Source organism: Sinocyclocheilus anshuiensis, unplaced genomic scaffold (assembly GCF_001515605.1).
Source record: "Sinocyclocheilus anshuiensis isolate Anshui unplaced genomic scaffold, SAMN03320099.WGS_v1.1 scaffold1843, whole genome shotgun sequence".
Lineage (NCBI taxonomy): Eukaryota > Metazoa > Chordata > Actinopteri > Cypriniformes > Cyprinidae > Sinocyclocheilus > Sinocyclocheilus anshuiensis.
This window is the reverse complement of record NW_015552675.1, coordinates 237,791-258,894: the sequence shown is the minus strand read 5'-3', so window position 1 is coordinate 258,894 and position 21,104 is coordinate 237,791. Positions and strand designations below refer to the sequence as shown.

Below are 21,104 nucleotides of genomic sequence, written 5' to 3'. Positions count from 1 at the left end.
TATTTTTTTGTCAAGTTAGGAGGTTTCTGTAATACCCCCTTCCTATCTGTAGTTAAGATAAGATAACACACTTAGGAAACGCTGTTCTGTAATAGCTTTTGTCCTAAATGTGGTCCTAACTGAAATTACCATGGTTACCAAACAGATAAGATAAGATTTTAAAGTTAGGATCTTTCTGTAATACGCCCCCTCGACCACAAAAGCAGTCTTAAGTCGCTGGGGTATATTTGTAGCAATAGCCAAAAATACATTGTATGGGTCAAAATTATAGATTTTTCTTTTATGCCAAAAATCATTAGGATATTAAGTAAAGATCATGCTCCATTAAAATATTTGGTAAATTTCCTACTGTAAATATATTAAAACTTAATTTTTGATTAGTAATATGCATTGCTAAGAACTTAATTTGGACAACTTTAAAGGTGATTTTTCTCAATATTTAGATTTTTTTGCACCCTCAGATTCCAGATTTTCAAATAGTTGTATCTCGGCCAAATATTGCCCGATCCTAACAAACCATACATCAATGGAAATCTTATTTATTCAGCTTTCAGATGATGTCTAAATCTCAATTTTAAAAAATTGACCCTTATGACTGGTTTTGTGTTCCAGGGTCACATATATCTGTAATATATTACTATATGATATTTTTACATAAGTGAAGCTTCTCAAACAGAGCACCTATGAATAGTCATGAGCTACAAACGTTCCAGTTACAATCTCTATTCTGAATAAAGTATGCTTAAATCTGTCTCTTCTGTGGAACCGAAAATAACTTTTGAAGAATGTTCTGGTATATTTTTCCCGTGCTATCACAATTAATTTAAAAGCTCCAAAGTATCATGAAAAATCATCCCTTGTCAAATCAAATCATCACCTTGTGCCATGTGCATATTGTATGAATTGTTCTGTATTAATAGGTTTGTGTGAGGAAGAACTCAACATTTAAGTTGTTATCGTGAATAATCTTTCCAGCACTCTGAAACTGGATCAGTTTTTTGAATGAATTATTTAATAATTAATTATTCGGTCTTGTGAACCGGATCAGTCGATTCATTGTATAGATCAGACTCAAAAGAACAACTTGTTGAACTGAGAAGTGGAGAATCAACTGAACTGTTTCTCTGAACAGTTCTAGCTCAACTGTTTACTACTGTGCTCTTTTTAGAGCTGCTTTACAGCAGAATTGAATTTTGTTTGTATTATTGAAACACTATTTTCCCGTTTAACACTGTAAAGCTGCTTTGACACAATATGTATTGTATAAAGTGCTATATAAATAAAGATCAAAAAATCAAAAAGACCAGCACACAGACTCACATGGAACGCTTCTGTGATACTCTCCATTTGGTTCTTTTTGAAGCTTGAAAGCTCTAGTCCCCATTGTAATTGCATTGAAAAAACAACCAGCACATTCCTTACATTTTTCTTGTGTTCCATGAAAGAAATAAAGTCATGCAGGTTTAGAACAGTGAATAAATGATGACAGTTTACATTTTTGGGCAAACTATTAATTTCATGTCCAAACTCCTCTAGACTCATTCAGTAATTCTCTGAACTGAGGAGTCACTAAAACGAAATTACACTCAATTGGAAATGTAGCCATTTATACATAGCAAAGTTTATTGTGCTTTCTGTATGAATGAGGCCTTGATTTACTGCATGAAACGTCAAAAATGTGTATGTTTTGTGAATGAAACATTTTGTAAAAAAAAAAGGAAAGAAAGAAAGAAAAGAAAAGAAAGAAAGAAAAATTAAATTAAAATCGTTAAGTGAACTGATATAATATAATTCCCATGTGCTGGATAAACCACAATTATAAAATAAACTTGATTACTGCATAAGGCAAGATGTGTCAAGAAATGGTATTAATGATTCAATGTAAGACAAAATTACAATATATTAAATATCTAATGCTCTATATCAAAGTCTTTGTTTCTTCTTTATATTCTATGTATTTACATTTAATGTAACATCAAATGATACAAATATATGTACAACATACAGTTCAAATGAAGACTAAGTATTTGGACACTTGCAACGTCAGTGGATCAAACAGTTAATATAATGCACTACACTACAGTCCTTGAAGAAATCTCAGTTGTGTCTAATTGTGTCATTGTTTTAAATTTGTATCAGTTCAAATGAAGCCCTTCTGTAGCCCGAACAGTAAAGTATGGCACTGCAGCAACACCAAGGTCATGGGCATGATTCCCAGGGAAAGCAAGAACTGTATGAAACGATGTGTACCTTGAATGCAATGTTGCATTGGATAAAAGCATCTCTCAAATGCATAAATATGAATCTCTGAGACAATATTTTTCATTTCATTGTGATGATTATAGTGAAACAATCAGAGTGAAATTGATTTACAGTATGAGCGCAATGTGTTTGCTTATTCCAAACTACAGAACAAAATCAATACTTCTACAGTGTGTGGCTTAAAATTATCAACTAAATACAGTAAATGTAATTTAAAATGATAAACAAATGATAATATAAATCATTAAATGATGAACAGCTTGTAGTTTGACTGGCAGTCAAAGTTGAAGTTGGGGTCTGGGCTAAGGTCTTAACTGTTGGAAGAGGCTGCATGCACAATTTTTGTTTCAGTCGGACTGAATTAATTCTGATTGATGAATCTTAATGTAGTGTTTACATACATAACATGTTTACATGCTAAATAAAGTGATCGGGTTGATGTGCGCATTTATGTCACAAACTTCAAATCGGAATTGATTTTTTTTTTTGACATGCGCACACTGCACAAATACAGAGTTTCTCACTGTTTGCACATAATAATCAGAGGTGGAAAGAGTACGAAAATATTCTACTCGAGTAAAAGTACCATTACATTAATGAAATTTGACTTAAGTACAAGTAAAAGTACCAGTCTAAAAATCTACTCAAGTAAAAGTAAAAAGTAGCTCATTTAAGTTTACTCTACTTAAAATTACTTACAGTTTAACAGTGGGAGGGAGGAAAAAATGGGAGAGGCCAAGGGTGTCAAACTCAGTTCCTGGAGGGCCACAGCCCTGCACAGTTTAGATATAACTCTTATTAAACACATCTGATCCAGCTAATCTAATCATTTAGGCTTATTTGAAAACTACATGCTATGTGTGTTGGAGCAGGGTTGGACCTAAACTCTTTACACCCCTGGGATAGGCCTATAAATCTCAAACTAGTTGTTTTTAATTAAAGGAATCATCAGTCATTTAGAATAATAAGACATTTGGGCTGTTACCAGGCAAATTAAATCAGTATCAACAAAATTCATCTTGTCAATGCAGAGGAAACACTTCATCGAAAGCTTCGAAAAGCTTCATCGGAAGTGGCATTTAGATGTATTTACACACTGTTTAATGTAGGACATGAATGCGTTTAACCTGCAGTTACAAATGCAGAAATAATGTTTTGATATATAAGAACCCCCTTCACAAAAAAAATAAATAAATAAAATAAAACTTTATATACATATGATGCATATTTTTTATTTTTTTTGTCTTGTCCTCTTTATCGTTGAGAAAACCTGATTTTAAGATAAGATTATTTTACGATGATCAGTGAATTAGGTGTACCAAACAATCACTAAGCAAAGAAGAATTAAATATCTAGCCTAGGGGTGTGCGATGTTGACAAAAAATTATATCTCTATATTTTCTGGGATTTTATCGATAATGATTGATAATCAGACGATATTTTGCTGAGTGTGTTGCGCTTTAGGAGTGTCATGGACAGCTGACTCTGTGTGGTGGTCAGTTCACAGCAGTGACAAAAATTAATCTTTTCCAGCAAGTTTAAAATGATTTTTACCCTTTATGGGCATTTTTACCTTTGTAAAGCCATTTTTTTTTCTCAATAATGTCTTCAATATAGTCAATTACAATAATAAGTTATTTGGGGCTGTTACCAACAAATAAAATCATTATCAACAAAATTCATGCAATGCAGAGGAAACACAGAAGCTGCATCTGAAGTGGCATTTAGATGCATATACACACTGTTTAATGCAAGGCATGAATGCTTTAACCTGCAGTTACAAATGCAGAAATAATGTTTTGATATATAAGACATAAAATGTTGAATACTCGTTTGAAATGATGAAAAAAATAAATAAATCAAAAGATACTTTAAATATGAACTTAAAATCGCCAGTAGGTATCAGCAAGTCACTGTTAAGTGACGTCATTGCGATTGAACCGAATCATTTAAACGGTTGATTCATTCAGGAACAAAACACCGTCATTGCTCAGAGATGCAAAACTGTGCTGTGGTGGCTGTATTTGGAATTATTTTTGTTGTCGAAATAAAGCAAAAACAGACAATATGGTGTCTAAAAAGCAAGTCTCTTAATTAACTTCTTGTTTATTGAATGCATGCACTAGTCTAATCTACTAGACTTCACGGTACTCTGTAGGAGTGTTTTGTTTGGTTTTTGGCAAAATACTGATAATGTCAAATCACACATCGTTAAAACACAACAATTACGATATTATTGCAGACGATATATATCGCACACCCTGCACCACTGTCTTTTTGGCTAATTTGTGCAAAACCTCTTGCTAAACTGTCAAAGCTTAATTTTAACCACCAATGCAATGATGCAAGTATTTAACTTACCTCTCTACATGCTTGCGAAGGGTTGATGTCGAGATTTTATAAGCTGCTAGTTTGGTTTCCCTAGGCAAACACAGTTTACACTGCATAATAGAGCATAAATATGGCCAGGGGTTCACTTCATTTCCTTCGAGTTCAACTTCAGCAGAATAAGACGTTTAGTTTTCAGCTGGGTCTGTACCACTATAGCCTGTCTTGTCTACTGCAGTAGTTTCCAGGGAGCGATTTTTTTTAATACTCAGTAATTAATGTGCTTTAAAATGTAGCAAAGTACAATACTTCAAACAAAATATACTTAAGTAAAAGTAAAATTACAGATTTTAAAAATTACTTTAAAAAGTCGAAGTTCACAAAAAAAGCTACTCAATTACAGTAACGCGAGTAAATGTAATTCGTTACTTTCCACCTCTGTTGTTTGAGCACTGTGCTGATCTGCTGAAGTTAAAATCTTAGAAAAATCGGAGAAAAGTACATAAACGGGGAGCAAAGCGCGGAGCAGTAAGCAAGAGCATCCGAACAGTAGCGAAGCCGGAAGCAGAATGTCATCAGAAAGAAAAAACTTCAGAGAGAAGGGGAGAAATAAAGAAGGGGATAAATAAAAAAGGCCTCCATTCTCCTAGGCTGTAGAAACCATTCAATATGAAGTCTGTGAATAAAATAGTTTGAGCAGAAAGATTCTTCATGCTGATCAATCCAATACAGTAAGCTTTACTACAGTACAATGCATTTGACAGTATTAGATAAATAATCCCTCTTTAAATGGCCTCTTTGTTAAACGGTGATGTGAAGCTGATGTGAAGAGACATACAATAATCAATGCTCTCCCAATTTGTTGATGGATAGAAATCTATACAACTTATTTTACTGTACTTTGTTTTTCTATCATAATGCTTTGTCTTACAAGTTAGAGTGGAATGAAAACTTGACATGAATTGTTGTCTCTATATACTCCACGTTGTGTTCCCATGAGCCTGTGCACTATTCCCACAGAGTAACTTCTTCCTGCTGGAGGTCACAATACAAGCCCAAAATTTGCACTCTGATATATTTTTATAAAGCAACATATAGATTGCATATATTTAATTAGTATACATTTTTTTTTTGCCTTTTGTTTAAGTTATGCAATCTAAATTTTGGTAAAAAAAAAAAACTTTCACCTGACCTTTATTCAAATTTAAATGGTCAAGGCACGTCATATAAAAAAGTGTTGTTCTATAACAAAACAGTTCATTACATTTCCCCATTATTTAAATTTTCTTATTTCTAATCAATAGGAACAATACTGTACAGCAGTGGTGCCCAACCCTGTTCCTGTAGATCTACCTTCCTGCAAAGTTCAGCTCCAACCCTGATCAAGCACGGCTTAACCAGCTAATTAAGATCTTCAGGAGCACTTGATAAATACAGGCAGATGTGCTGAAGCAGGGTTGGAACTGAACTCTGCAGGTCGGTAGATCTCCAGGAACAGGGTTGGGCACCACTGCTGTACAGTATACTGAACATCTTCTGACCTCAAACAACTCTCGAGACTATGTTTTATAGTGCAAACAGTCTTGTTGGCAAAGGTTAGAGACACAAATTCTGTCCTCCATTGTCTGGTTGAGTCAGACAATAGAAATGCTAGAAACCCATTAAATAACAGGAGCAATGGTGAGGCAAGCAAGGATAATGGATTTAGCTGTTGACAACCCAGATAGCATGCGGATGTGGGCCACTTAAGGCAATAATATGGCACTGCTGGCCTTCTTATGGCCCGGACAAAATGGATGTAAGCCTGAAGTGGCCCATATGTAAAACAGCAAAAATGACCCAAATGTATCAAATCACATGTGGGCCTCTGTAGATAAAAAGTTGTGGTGTTGACGGCAATGTGTAATCTGAATGTGACCCTAAAGTGGCCCATGTGGTAAACAGTGATTATGGCCCAAATAGTGCCAACCAAATGTGGGCCACCTTTGGCAAAAATGTGGCATTATCGACAAAAGCCAATCAGGGTGTAAACCAAATGTGGTCCACATATGTTTCAGCAAATGTTTTGGCAAAGATATGGCACAGTGAGCATTGGCTAATGTGGCTGTGAGCCTAAGGTGGACCGCATATAATGATACCAATGTGGCCCAGTTATCCTAAAGCGTATCTGGGCCAGTTGTGGCAAAGATATGGCACAGTAAGCACTGGCTAATGTGGCTGTGAGCCTAAGGTGGACCGCATATAATGATACCAATGTGGCCCAGTTATCCTAAAACATATCTGGGCCAGTTTTGGCAAAGATATGGCATAGTAAACACTGGCTAATGTGGCTGTGATTCTAAAATGGCACACATATGATGCCACAAATGTGGCCCAGTTATCCTAAAGCATATCTGGGTTAGTTTTGGCAAAGATATGGCACAGTAAGCACTGGCTAATGTGGCTGTGAGTCTAAAGTGGCCCACATATGATGCCACAAATGTGGCCCAGTTATCCTAAAGCATATCTGGGTTAGTTTTGGCAAAGATATGGCACAGTAAGCACTGGCTAATGTGGCTGTGAGTCTAAAGTGGCCCACATATGATGCCACAAATGTGGCCCAGTTATCCTAAAGCGTAATTGGGCCAGTTTTGGCAAAGATACGGCATAGTAAACACTGGCTAATGTGGCTGTGATTCTAAAGTGGCACGCATATGATGCCACAAATGTGGCCCAGTTATCCTGTGTGTTCACTGCTGTGTGTGTGCACTTAGGATGGGATAAATGCAGAGCACTAATTCCTAGTATGGGTCACCATACTTGGCCACATGTCACGTCACTTTCTCACGCTTTTTTTTATATTATAAAACAGATGAGGACCACTTCTGATTGTAACACTTGACAAGTGAGACCACTTCTTGGATGTAACACTTGACACTGGCTAATTGAAATGGAAGCTTGAAATTGTAAATATGGCCTAATAGAATTTGGCTAATTTTAGTAGGATGCAACACAGTTAACTGATGCAGGGTTATCTGGATGTGAGTCACAGACCAAATGGACCACTTATAACATGTTTCTGCAGTTGTTTTTGAAATACAACATCTCCTTGTGAAAGATCTGTAATGTGACATATATGTGACATTGGGCGTTTATGATACATTTTTAATGTTACATATATGTCACTTTGGGCATTTATTTCTCAGTTGAAAAAAATATATTTTGTCAGTTGTTTTGCTAAATATTTTTTTTTCTGTTTATTTGTTTTTCCACAACATATATCAAAATTATTACTTTTCTGGGAAGATAAAACAAAAACCTTTTTTAGAAGTAATACAGTTTTGCATTTTATTTGCTTTGCCACAACATATTTCAAAACCACATAACTGTGACCATTACATTTTGCAACAACTCTTTTGTAACATATTGAAATAAATATATGAACATATATGAAATAAATAACTACCTCACACTGGAGGTTAAACATTGCAAAAATGTGTATATTGTGCAATAAAACTGTAAACAAACAAACAATACAATGCTCAGTGAAAAAAAAAGATCACTCTGATCAAACCATTGTTATCACCTTCATCACTTTAATTTCTTCTATGCACAATGCAATAAGTTAATTATTGTATGCAAAACACTGAATAGTTAGTTCTTAGCATTTATTGCTATGCAACAGCATATATGACTTTTTTCTCTTCAATGTCTTTCTCTTCAGTTCAGAGTTAGTTGTATGCAATGCAGTGTTATCATGTGTTTTCTCTTGCTATGCAACAGCATATATGACTTTTTTCTCTTCAATGTCTTTCTCTTCAGTTCAGAGTTAGTTGTATGCAATGCAGTGTTATCATGTGTTTTCTCTTCACTGCACAACGGACTAAGTTACTGCAATGCAATATACATGTTATGTGTTATCTCTTCAATGCATAACAGATGAGTTAGTTCATTCATCGCATCACCAGATCAGTTATGTGTTATCGCCTCTATTCATTATTCATTGTTTGTTATTCTCACTACAAAAAAGATAAAATAACCTTAAAATAGGACCAACATATGATATAAACATCTTGTTTTAGTTACAGGTATGCAAAATAGTTTCAAAATACATTTAATTATCAATGTAATTAATTTGACATTATTTTTATGTTTACATTTGTTAAAATATGATTTGAAATGAGCAGCAGTAAATATATAACACTAAAATAATTGAATCAGGTAAATTAATTGAGCAGCTCATTAACATTTTTCTTAATGTGATAAATACGTCACATCACAATTCCACCTACTGTTTTAAGGTTAACAGCCCGATGTGACATATATGTCACCACAATATTTTCCTAACTTGTTTTATATCAATTTGTTCAAGAAATGTATTAAAATCAGGTTAAGTGTAATCTAGGATACGTTATTAAAACATTAGAATTGTTGCATGGGTTGAAACATACCTTTAGTAACAAAAACAAGCATTTTTAAAAATTGCTGACACTGCAACATGTGATAACCAGACAGGCCACCATTTTGGAAATGTTGCCATGGCAACAAAAATGCACAGATTGTCACATGACTGAACCTGTGTGTTCCTTATATGTCACTTATGCCGAGTTCACACTGCATGATTTGCAAACTCGTCGGATCGCCGTTGTTTTCACACTGCGTGACTATCTGGGTCATTTACACTGCGTGATTGTCACTCGTGTGAACGAGCACCGATTTGCCTCCAATTTCGGGCATTTGTTGGCGATTTCGCAAAACCTGTCGGTGAGTGAAAAATCGAGCTAAAATCGTGCAGTGTGAACTCGGCATTACTGTTACGGTTTCTGTTAATTTGAATCTTGGTTTTCCTTTTTCACCATTTCCCTTGTTGTGTTGATTGTATTATTCTGTTCAGGTGTGCCTAGTTAATTATCCTTGTTTGGTCTGAGTACTTAAGTTCCTGTATGTTCACTTTGAGTTTGCCTGGTCTTATGTCTTAAATGTTGCTGTACTACATTGTGTTTGGATTTACCCTTGTTGGATTAAAGCTTTATGCTATATAACTTGTTATCTTCGTCGTGCACTCTTTAACTATGTAGCTATGACACTCACAGACTTACTGTGTAGGTAGAGTCTGAGTGAGAAGCATTTAAGTTCAAACTTGTGAAGAACAGTTTTTAAAGTATTGGAATGTGTCTTTGAATATTTATCTGTGACATTTTAATTGCTGCTTGTGCAAAACTTGGGTGGGAATGTTTTTATCAAGTAGGACACATTTCTGGAACTTATTTCAACATTTATGGAGGACATTTTAAAATTTCTCTTAGGGAGGACATTTTAAAATGTATCTTTACATTATGTTAAGTACTGTTGATGCATAACTCACTTAAGGCTTAGTGTGGCCCAGATAATGTATATTTATGGTTTAATTGGTTCATTATTTGCTAAAATGTGGCTGTGCAGTGGCCTACTTGTGGACCACTGCCAAAATGCCACCATTCCATGCAGCATGTGGGCCACTTAAGGAATGTGGGGAAGACCAGGATTAGAATAAAAATCAACTGTGGCCCACATTAGGAGTAGTTTTGGTTTATTTGGTTGGCTTACATGCAGCAATGCTAAGGCTTACTTGAGGCCCAAATCTGGCAAACAGAACCGGACTGCCCAAATGCCATTATTTCACGCAGTATGTGGGCCGGAGCACAAAAATCAGAATCAGAAGAATCAGAAAGAGCTTTATTGCCAAGTATGTTTGTGGCCCAAATCTGGCAAACAGGAGCGGACCGCCCAATTGCCATCATTCCACGCGGTATGTGATCCAGATGAAAGTGTCAGGTGTGGGCCTGATCTGGGTCTCAGGAATTTTGCTATCTGGGAAGACTGTTCAGATCTTCAAAATCTGCCTTATTTCAGTCATATTCACAACAACAAATGTATACCCTCATATATATATATATATATATATATATATATATATATATGTGTGTGTAGATAGTGTTTTGTAAAATGTGTCGATTTGGATAGGCAGAAGAAACATTTAAAAATTCCTTGCACTTCAGTTTAAAGAGAGTACTGTGTGTTTACAGTGTTAGGTTAGTAATGGAGTACCACAAATACAACTGATGCAGTTATGCCTGAAGCAATAACGATTTACATCCTTTTATTATTATATTTTTATTAATAAAATGATATTTGTTCCACCCAAAATGAAGGTTTACTCACCCTCAGGCCATCCAAGATGTAGATGATTTGGTTAGCTGTTTGAACTCTCATTCTGATGGCACCCATTCATTGCAGAGGATCCATTGGTGAGCATGTAATGTAATGCTAAATCTGTTCTAATAAAGAAACAAACTCACCTAGATCTTGAATAGCCCAGGGATGAGTACATTTTCAGCAAATTTTATTTTTTTTAAAACTATTCCTTTAATGATAATACCCTCATTGTTCCATCCAACTGCTAGTTTAGCCAAAAAAACAAAAAACAAACAAGAAGTGTGTTTGTAATTTGTGGACATTTCTTATATCAAAATGAATTTCAGTGTATTATCATGTTGTTTTTTACTAGATATCGTACAATGGAAATACCTTTGTATCACTAAACTGAAGAAACTTTTGTCATTTCTTTTGTTCTCACTCCATAAACAATTGGGTTGAAACAACTTGGAAAATGTAAGTACATTGTGCTTACAAATACATGACTACTAGAAGAAAAATAGTTTCTTATTCTGTATGACATGAATGCAATCAGAGCAAAAATCAAACTACCTGATATCACAATTAAGTAAGTAATGCAGGTGTTTATGGCCTTCATTTGGGCCTTACCAGATCTAAACACAGAGGCAAAAATCACAACATATGAAGCAGCAATAAGAATACAATCAGCAGTTGGTATCAGGAAAGCAGTTGAAAGTCCTACAATGTTATTAATAGTTATATCTCCACATGCTAACTGAACCAATGCCATGTGCTCACAAAAACAGTGATCAATGACATTTGTTACACAAAATGTCAGTTTTCCAGCCAGAGAAACCATTGTGACAATTAGTAGTCCATTTCTTATTACTGGCACAACAACGGACTTTACAAAGTTAGGGATTTCCATGTATTTATGATAGTAAAGAGGTCTGCATATGGCAAAGTAACGATCCAGTGCCATCCACAAAAGCAAAGTAGTTTGAAATGCTCCAACAAAGTGAAGGCAAAACATTTGTATCAAACAACCATCTACGGATATCCCACCCAAGTTGAATAAAAAGCTAAAAATCATATTAGGTAAAATATAGGCAAGAGCAAGTCTATCACGACTTCAGTGATGTGTTCTAATCTCTGATTTTTTTTATGAGAAACATGTACAAATTGTCAAATATGCAACATATACTTTGAAAAAGAGATTCATTTAATTGTGTAATGGTGTAGCAATAGCATGAAAAAAGCATGTTACCAAGGGATCAGAGTTTGTATGGTTAGTAGGTCAATGTGGGCCCTTTCTATGTTGATAGCAAATATGTAGTTAGAATGACTACACATATTGATTTGCACATTTTGTACAAAAAAAAAAAAACTTGCTGAAAATCTTCATGCCACTTTTTTATGCATTTGCTTATTTTGTTACGTTTTGACTGACAATTAGGAGTCATGGTGATAAACCTTGTGTATCTTTGCCCCCTTATGACAGTAGTTAGGGAACTCTTAGAAATTCATCACTCATTACTGGACTTTGTTTGGCTAGACCCATCTCAAGAGTCACATTAAGTAGCCAGTAAACACATTAAGTAGCACTCAAGGGGAACAGGCTTAAGATTAGATTGGACCATGAGGCACAGTTGACATCACCAAGGGTCCAATTATCTTATTTTTGTGTTAATTAGACTCTGACCACTTATTATCACAAGTGATGTCATACCTGTATACTGAAACAAAAACAAAGATTTACATTTCATGACCGGTCCCTTACAGACCAAAACTATATGGGAATATACTGTAAAATATAATGCGATATATTACATAATACATTTCCATATATTGGAAACTAGTGCTTATATTTTTCAATATATGAAAAGCGACAATTCCTTATGTATTATTCAATATATTGTAATATTTTTACACAATATATTATTCTGTATAATTTCTGATATACCATTATGGCGTTTAATATATTGATCATTCATATATTAGGAAATATATTTTCTTTGCGTAAGGGGTCAGCTGCTGATTTTGTTTACTTTTAATTTATTCCATATCATTTAAAAAACACAACAGGTTTAAAAACAATATCTAGATAGCAACATGACAGTATGTGTCTATAGTTCACCAAAAATAAACAACAGAATTAACAAAATGGAGTTTTGATTGAGTACAAGGCATTACTTTTGAAAAGTAATATGACCAATTCAATGCATGACAAAGATGTGTTGGCACTTACTTTAATATCTTCATCCAACATGTCGCATAGATTCTTCATGACAAGCTTGACAGCAGTAGCTGGACTTCAGACTACACAGAAAGTTTTTAAATATCTGAAGGCACCAGGCCTCAACATTGCGAGTCCTTGAGTACTCACAATCAGTACTCATTCCCAAGAAGACCTGCCAAGGCTTACAGTAGACTCTGCCTGTCAGTCAACACTCAAAAAGTTTGAAGTTCCACTCAAAAAGACTGCATTTTCACTGAATGGGAAATTATTGTGACATGATATTTTCCTCCTAATTATTTTCATGTTTCCTTTGTATTCCACTGTAAGTAAATGAAAAAATATAAAACATACTGTGCATTTGTGGTCTGCTCTCCCAATTTGATTTACAATATAAACCATGAATAATTCCCTGGAATGCACTAAGAATGTTTAATTTTTCTCCCCAAATCCTCATGTCTCTTTCCAGGTTTGTTCTCACATGAATGCTGTAAAATGTAATTATTATGAAATATAGACATATATTACTATAATGATATGATAATTTTAATGAGTTCATAGAGCGAACCTTTTGTTGATTGTTTAGTGTAAATGGAAGTTACTATCATAATTTGAGCAAAGCATCATGGGGGCATAGGGAAAAGGTGGATATGTTATATAAATCAAATTAAATGCTGTATCGGAGCACTGCCTTTGTACTTTTGACTGAATTGCCTAGCAACTTTAATGAAGCATATATTTAATTTAGAATGGGAAACGGTGTGTGTGTTCATGATGGTTATTAGTTACATTATTTCGCCATTAGATATCGAAAGAGACTGCGACAGGGTTGTAAACAAGTTCACTTTCAACAAAACCTTGTAAGACGCAGCCAACAAATGCACTGAGCAGTGCTGTCATCGGAAATCACCCTTAACAGATGAAAGGATAGTACGACAAAGATATCGCTTTCCTCAGCGGACATTCAAACTAATGTATTATTGTGAATATGAGATTGAGCTGAAGACTGAATGCTGTATCAGATGCAGGTAGTCACACTCACTCAGTCCATCTCTCTCATAATACTCGATTCTACATAATACAGTGAGCTTTTATTACAGTAATACAATAAGTTTTTAATGAAGCAACTCAACGTTCCTTCATTAGTTCTAAAGTGACGTTTTCAATTTAGTAATGGAGGCTTGGGCTCAGCTGTTAAACTGTCAAACTGAGATATGAATCTGAGGCGGAATGAAATAGTTCTGCATACAAAATGTTATTTAAAGATACTCCGTGGTTGTTTCTTATTTATTTACACACTTGTGCTGTCCAATTGCGGTAAAAACACAATATCACACTCTTAGCTGAGTGATATCGCTCTGTATCAGCATTCCCTATGGCTGACTCACAGCTATGCTGATATAGTCATATATACAATATCACATGGCTACGAGTGTGATATTGCTCATATATTATATGAAAATATACAGATAATGTGCAATATAAGTAAGCATTCATAAATAAGACTCAATATAAAGCTTTAAAAATGTCACTGTGGACCTGTGTATACAGTATTATAGACTTTTTTTTTATCTGGCACTGATTTAGCCAGATGTTTTCTTTTAGTCATTTCCTTTTGAGATTAACACTTCTCTTCTTGCTGTGTAAATGTTTAAATTCTTAATAATTTTCATAAATATCAAATGGCGACCAATGAGGATCAGATGCAGGTAATCTCACTCGCTCAGTCCATCTCTCTCTCATAATACTCTACATAATACAGTCAGCTTTTATTACAGTAATACAATAAGTTTTTAATGAAGCAACTCAACGTTCCTTCATTAGTTCTAAAGTGACGTTTTCAATTTAGTAATGGAGGCTTGGGCTCAGCTGTTAAACTGTCAAACTGAGATATGAATCTGAGGCGGAATGAAATAGTTCTGCATACAAAATGTTATTTAAAGATACTCCGTGGTTGTTTCTTATTTATTTACACACTTGTGCTGTCCAATTGCGGTAAAAACACAATATCACACTCTTAGCTGAGTGATATCGCTCTGTATCAGCATTCCCTATGGCTGACTCACAGCTATGCTGATATAGAGCAATATCACATGGCTACGAGTGTGATATTGCTCATATATTATATGAAAATATACAGATAATGTGCAATATAAGTAAGCATTCATAAATAAGACTCAATATAAAGCTTTAAAAATGTCACTGTGGACCTGTGTATACAGTATTATAGACTTTTTTTTTATCTGGCACTGATTTAGCCAGATGTTTTCTTTTAGTCATTTCCTTTTGAGATTAACACTTCTCTTCTTGCTGTGTAAATGTTTAAATTCTTAATAATTTTCATAAATATCAAATGGCGACCAATGAAACCAATCCTGTAACCCAGAGTTTGTTCAGCCAGCTTCATTTACACACATACATTTACACAATGTAAACAGATGTGACATAATTTACACCCAGCACCAGAATACTATAGGAACAGCCTGCACCATGATGCTTAGCTCTTGTACAAATATAAATATATATATAGTTTCTCCAGGTCAATGAAAGTGAAACTGATAGTCTTGTTTTCTGTCACCTTAGCACTGATTCTTAATTTTAAACTATCTGCACATACCTTTGAAAAAACATCTTGCTGTAGTCTTTGACTCCGAGCTTAACTGTATACATTAACGCTATTTGGTATGATCTCCATTTGCCAAAGTCATGTGTTCAAAACAACATACAGAAATATGAAGAAAGAATGAGGTACAGTCAAAGCACTTACCGTGGAGGAGATTTCGCAGAGGTTTCTTATACTGATAAAGAAAGTGTTAGAGGAAGCATGTGAAAGAGCAGCCTGTAGTGTGACTTGATGTGCATTGCTTATATCAGTCACTTACAAGCGAGTCTTCATACTTACCAGAATTGTACATTACACAAGGACAAAGTCAATAAGTCACAAAAACATTTTTGTGTACTGACACCAATGCCATCAAATTGATCCTCGTTCACACAGATCCATGCAAATGACTAGAAAAACACTGTATTATTCATGCCAGGTGATCTAGATGTAGTTAGTGATCGGACTAAAGAAACACTATGCGCCTGCGCACATACTAACCCTTTATCCTGTTTATTTAAAAAAAAATGTATGAGTATGAGTTTTTGTCTCATATTTATATCATATGATAAGCGATATCACACAAGCTGTGAGAGCAATTACACGAATGGTTTGTCCCAAATAGCATTAGTGCAAATGTGATTTTACGCAACAGTTCAATAAATAAGAAGTTAATATTGTGTTATATTTTAGACACAATATTGTCTGTTTTTGCTCAGTTTTGCCAACAAAAATATTACCTGTAAAGCGATAGCAGAATTGTTGTGGGTCTCCGAGCAACACAGCAGTTTAGTTTCTGAATGAATCCGCGTTTTGAACGAATCGTGTGAATCAGTGATTCAAAAGCCCATTCATAAAGTGATCTGTTTACTGAATGAATCAGCCTTTTGAAAAAATCAAATTAATGAATGACTCATAAAGACATTTACCGCCACCTGCTGGCAGTTTTAGCTTCATGTTTAGAGTATTATTTCATTTTAAAAAAGGGAAAAAACATTAAAGGGATAGTTCACCCAAAAAAATCAAAGTATGTCATCATTTACTCAAACCTGAATGACTTACTTTCTTTTGTGGAACATAAAAGGTGTTTTGAAGGCTGTTGCTATTATAGCCGTTTTGGTTACCAATGACTTCCATTGCATGAATGAAAAAAAAAAAAAAAACTCAGATGTTTCTCAAATTATCTTCTTTTATGTTCCATAGTTTATTTTAGGCCGTTGTAGCCTAAATGTTTATATTGTAATACATTTTATGTTGAATCAAGTAAAATATTTATTTCTAAAGCTTTCTATTTGTAATGTCTACTTAATACTTTCTAATTTAACACAAAAATAGCTTTAAATAATCTTTTGGGGGTATTTTCACAGCCAAATATAATTTATATAATATAATCAACACATCATGTAATTAATTAGATAAAAAAAATTAATTGATTGACAGCCATAACACACACACACACACACACACATAAATTTATTTAGGTATTTATTTATGTAAATTGCTCTGGGAATCTGTATACATTATAGTACACAACAATATAAATATAGCTATCTTATTATATATCTTTATTTATATATTATATTATTATATATTTACCTATATATTATTTATTTGTTTGCTTGTTTTTTCAAAAAGATTTTAAATATGAATGAATTTTATATGTATGTATTTATATATTATTTTGTAAGATACATTTATTTATATTTTATTATATATGTTCCTTTTTAAATAAATATTTATATAAAAAGTTATAAATAAATAAATATATATTTTTTTATCATATAATATGTCAAATATTTCTTCACTTCTGAAATCTTAAAACCAGAAATCAGGTTAAATCAGAAATCAGCACAGAAATTTGTCATCTGACTATATGCCAGATGCAGCATGTAATAAAGGGTAAGGTAAGAAAGCTAATGAAATGTAGTTAATACCTTAAACCAGTTGTGGAGACTGATTTTCTCCAATTCAGTCCGCTTTTTTGGGTCGCTCTGCAGAAAACAGCAAATAAAAAGCAAATGAGAGAAGTCTGATTATTATTTTGAACTTCACACCTGTTCTCTTTCTTTGTTCTACTTTGTAAGATCTCAGTTTACAAATTGATCTTTGCTGAAGCGAAGATCTCACCCCGTGACAAGCCATGGTCCAAATGTAATCACTGATCTTGTCCAGATCTCAAGAGCAGAATGACAATCCAGCTGGTGGCCTGACCGGTCCTTGGGTGCTATTTTTTTTCTAAATTAAATTCTTAATGGAAACAACAGGCGCAGAACAGTACTGTACTCCCGAGTATCTGATCATACAGCGAGTACCATGGGGAACCAGCGACGGTTTGGTCACTCGGGATCTTCCTCTTTACAGTGCTGTGTGGAGATTTTCCAGCAAGACGAGACCTGGACCAGATCAATAAGTACATCTGGACCAAAGATGGCCTGTCAAAAGGTGAGATCTACATTTCAGAAAAGAACAATTGTAATTGTAAATCATACAAAATAGCACAAAGAAAGAGCAGGTGTGAAGTTCAAGGTAATAATCAGACGTCTCTTCCTTCTTTCTGCACAGAATGCTGCGATTGTATTTGCTGTTGTCTGCAGAGTGACCCAAAGCAGCGGATTGAACTGGAGAAAGTCAATCTCCACAAATGGTTTAGGTATTAATTACATTTGATGATGATTTTGGCATAAGCTTTTTTATGCTACCTTTCAGTACATACTGCAAGTGTCATATAGTCAGATGACAAATTTCAGCGCTGTATGTTTATACCTTCTGTAATATTTCCAATTTATGTTTCCTCTCTTTGTTTGGTTTTATGTTTTTGCTTTTTGTGTAATGTATTTAAAGACTAAACTTGATTTCTGGGGTTTTTTCAGAAAAAGAAAATAGTGTAATTTAAATGACAGGAAGCTCTGTGAAGGCCATGACAGGAACCTAATGCTGCTTCAAGCCCCCCCTTAATATCCGTGATTAATATCCACAATTATGCAAGAAATTATTCGATTTTCAGAAGTGGATCCCATGCATGCAGTTGTTGCCTGCCGCATGATAACCCAAGCCAAATCCTCTTCAGTGTTCGCTGTCTGGCTGAGGACAAACCAGTCCAGTTCCTCAGAGGGCATGGGCCGCTCTAGGACCATAATGTAGCAGTCCAGCTCCTCCTGCCAGTCCAGAAGCTGGATGATTTCAGGAACCCTGGGGCCTTGATTTACTCGAATTAACAGAGCGACCTCCAGTGGAACAGGTTTTGGATAACCATCCTAGAAGAAAAACAGTGGTTATGGATACAGAACTTAAACAAGTCCTGGACAAACTGTTGATTAAGCTTGAAAAATCAAAAGATCATCATGAAAAACAGAGAGAACAAAGACTATACTTACAATGCTGATGAGTTTCTTGTGCCTTTTGGAGATGAGTTTTACTGCTTCCCAACCCTTAAACTCAGCTGAATGCCAATTTCATAGCTGCATGAATTGATGTCTGGTAAAATATAAATAAGAGACTTTTAAAGATTCACTACAGGACTATTTAATTGAACTGTGGTAGTCATTTAAGGTGTAAAATATACATTGTTACTCTACATCTTCTTATCATCGACTATAAAACAAAGTGCATGTTAAAGTAATGCTTAACTGTTAAACTGCTGATTGCAGACTGATTCATGTCTAAATAAGAACAGACTTTGTCTCAAAAGTGTGTGTGTTTTATGTTAGGCTTATGGTACCAAACTAACCAATAATTGTCCACTTGTCTGCGATCTGAAACAAAAACAGAAATCAGGTTTATTACTGTAGGTCTTAAATCAAAACAGATAATGTATAGAAAACAAATGCACAACAAAGAGAATCAACATTCTTAAAGCTTAAAAAAAGGGACATTTAAGAACAGGTAAATTTCAGAAAATCTAAACATATAGTGCTACAACTTGTCACCCGAGCAGTGTATGAGGATTGACTATATGATAGTTGTAGCATGTATTGTGTATGTAGCATAAGAAAGCTTGTGTCTATAATCTATTTAAACCAAATCAAAAATCCTTCAAAATCATCAAAATGTATTTACCATAAACCAGTTGTGGAGACTGAGTTTCTCCAGTTCAATCCGCTGCTTTGGGTCGATCTGCACACAACAGCAAATAAAATTGCAGCATTCTGTGAAGAAAAAAAGAGAGACATGTCTGATTATTACCTTGAACTTCACACTTGATCTCTTCGATCAACAGTCAAATGATCCAAACGACCATCTTTAATTAAGCCATTAGTCTCAGATGTTCCTGAGAATGCTTCTGTTGCTTTATTCTATCTAGTAAGCTTCATAATTGCAATTATCCTATGTTATAATGCAGATCTCACCTTGTGACAAGCCATCTTTGGCCCGGATGTAATCTTCCATCTTGCACAGGTCTCGTCTGTTTGGAGTTTTCTGGAAAAGTATCACGAACAGGAGGATCCTGAGTGACCACACTGTCGCTGATTCCCCGTGGTACCTGCTGGTCATCAGATACTCGGGAGGACAGTACTGTTTTGTGCCTGGAAGAAAGAGATGTTGTCTGATTTGTACATTTCTATTAACACTAGATATATATATATATATTATAATGCAAGAAATTATTATCAAAAAAGTGGATCCCATTCCATGATGAGAGCTCGACTCACTCACTCGAGTCCTGTGTGAACGGCCCTTAACTCATCACCAAAGTTTGAGACCCACCTTACAGCTCTGAGAAATCACATGTACCAGCAAAGGATGTGTAACCCGCTTCAGTAAGGAAGTCACCACACCTAAAGTCGATCAGTTTGACTTCAAGTGTGCTTGGGTTAATCAGAATGTTTTCTGCCTTAATGTCGCGGTGCAACACTCCACGTTGGCAGCACGTCTGAGCTGCGGATGTTGCCTGGCGCATGATAAACCGTGCCAAATCCTCTCCAATGCTGCCCTTGTAGTTCTTTATAAATTCATACAGACACTGAGAGGGCATGGGCCGCTCTAGAACCATCATGTAGTAGCCAGGCTTCTCCTGCTAGTCCAGAAGCTGGATGATTTCAGGAACCCCGGGGCTTTGATTTGCTCGAATTAACAGAGCGACCTCCAGTGGAACGAGTTTGGGATAACCATCCTAGAAGAAAGACAGTTGTTATGATGGATATAAGTCCTGGACAAACTGTTGATAGTCTGTTGAAAAATAATTTATAGTCTGTGATTGTTAATATGAGATTTTGAAAACAGTTGCAATAAATGCGTTAAGGATCCATACAACTGCAGCAGTGGAGGACTATTATTCTGTCGAATATTCAAGCTGTTTATTCATTTTTCCACCCATGAACGAAAAACTAAAATTGAAGCTGAATTTTCGTTTTTAGTTTTTTTGGAAAAAAACGAAAAAAGGAGCCGTTTTCTCATTTTTCTACTTTCAGTATTAAATAAAAAAACGAATGATCAAATGATACACGGATTATTTACGATTCATTTGTGTGCAGAATTCATATTTCAGTCATTAACTGTGAACATACATGTACATTGTAATGAATTCTAAGCAAAAGGTGAAAC

At 34.9% G+C, this 21,104-nt stretch overlaps 2 protein-coding genes across 2 annotated transcripts; both read right to left on the bottom strand.

Moving 5' to 3' along the window:
* Nucleotides 1-11,146: 11,146 nt before the first annotated feature.
* On the bottom strand, nt 11,147-15,631 carry LOC107667473 (putative olfactory receptor 52P1). Its single transcript, XM_016459141.1, has 2 exons — nt 15,579-15,631; nt 11,147-11,846 (listed from the first exon to the last, which is right to left on the bottom strand). The coding sequence occupies exons 1-2, from the start codon at nt 15,629-15,631 to the stop codon at nt 11,147-11,149; spliced, it is 753 nt and encodes a 250-aa protein (XP_016314627.1).
* Nucleotides 15,632-17,811: 2,180 nt separating this feature from the next.
* On the bottom strand, nt 17,812-20,646 carry LOC107667472 (serine/threonine-protein kinase pim-2-like). Its single transcript, XM_016459140.1, has 5 exons — nt 20,295-20,646; nt 19,910-20,086; nt 19,620-19,708; nt 18,611-18,817; nt 17,812-18,012 (listed from the first exon to the last, which is right to left on the bottom strand). Exons 1-5 carry the CDS (start codon nt 20,554-20,556, stop codon nt 17,812-17,814), a joined length of 936 nt encoding a protein of 311 aa, XP_016314626.1. The 5' UTR covers nt 20,557-20,646.
* Nucleotides 20,647-21,104: the final 458 nt, after the last annotated feature.

Coding starts and splice junctions, on each gene's coding strand:
- LOC107667473 (XM_016459141.1), bottom strand. CDS start 15,631: ATGTATACAGTTAAGCTCGGAGTCAAAGACTACAGCAAGATGTTTTTT. Junction 11,847..15,578: donor AGCAAGATGTTTTTTCAAAG/GTATGTGCAGAT, acceptor AAGTCGTGATAG/ACTTGCTCTTGCCTATATTT.
- LOC107667472 (XM_016459140.1), bottom strand. CDS start 20,556: ATGATGGTTCTAGAGCGGCCCATGCCCTCTCAGTGTCTGTATGAATTT. Junction 20,087..20,294: donor GGGTTACACATCCTTTGCTG/GTACATGTGATT, acceptor TCTTTCTTCCAG/GCACAAAACAGTACTGTCCT. Junction 18,013..18,610: donor CTGAAGAGGATTTGGCTTGG/GTTATCATGCGG, acceptor TCTGAAATGTAG/ATCTCACCTTTTGACAGGCC.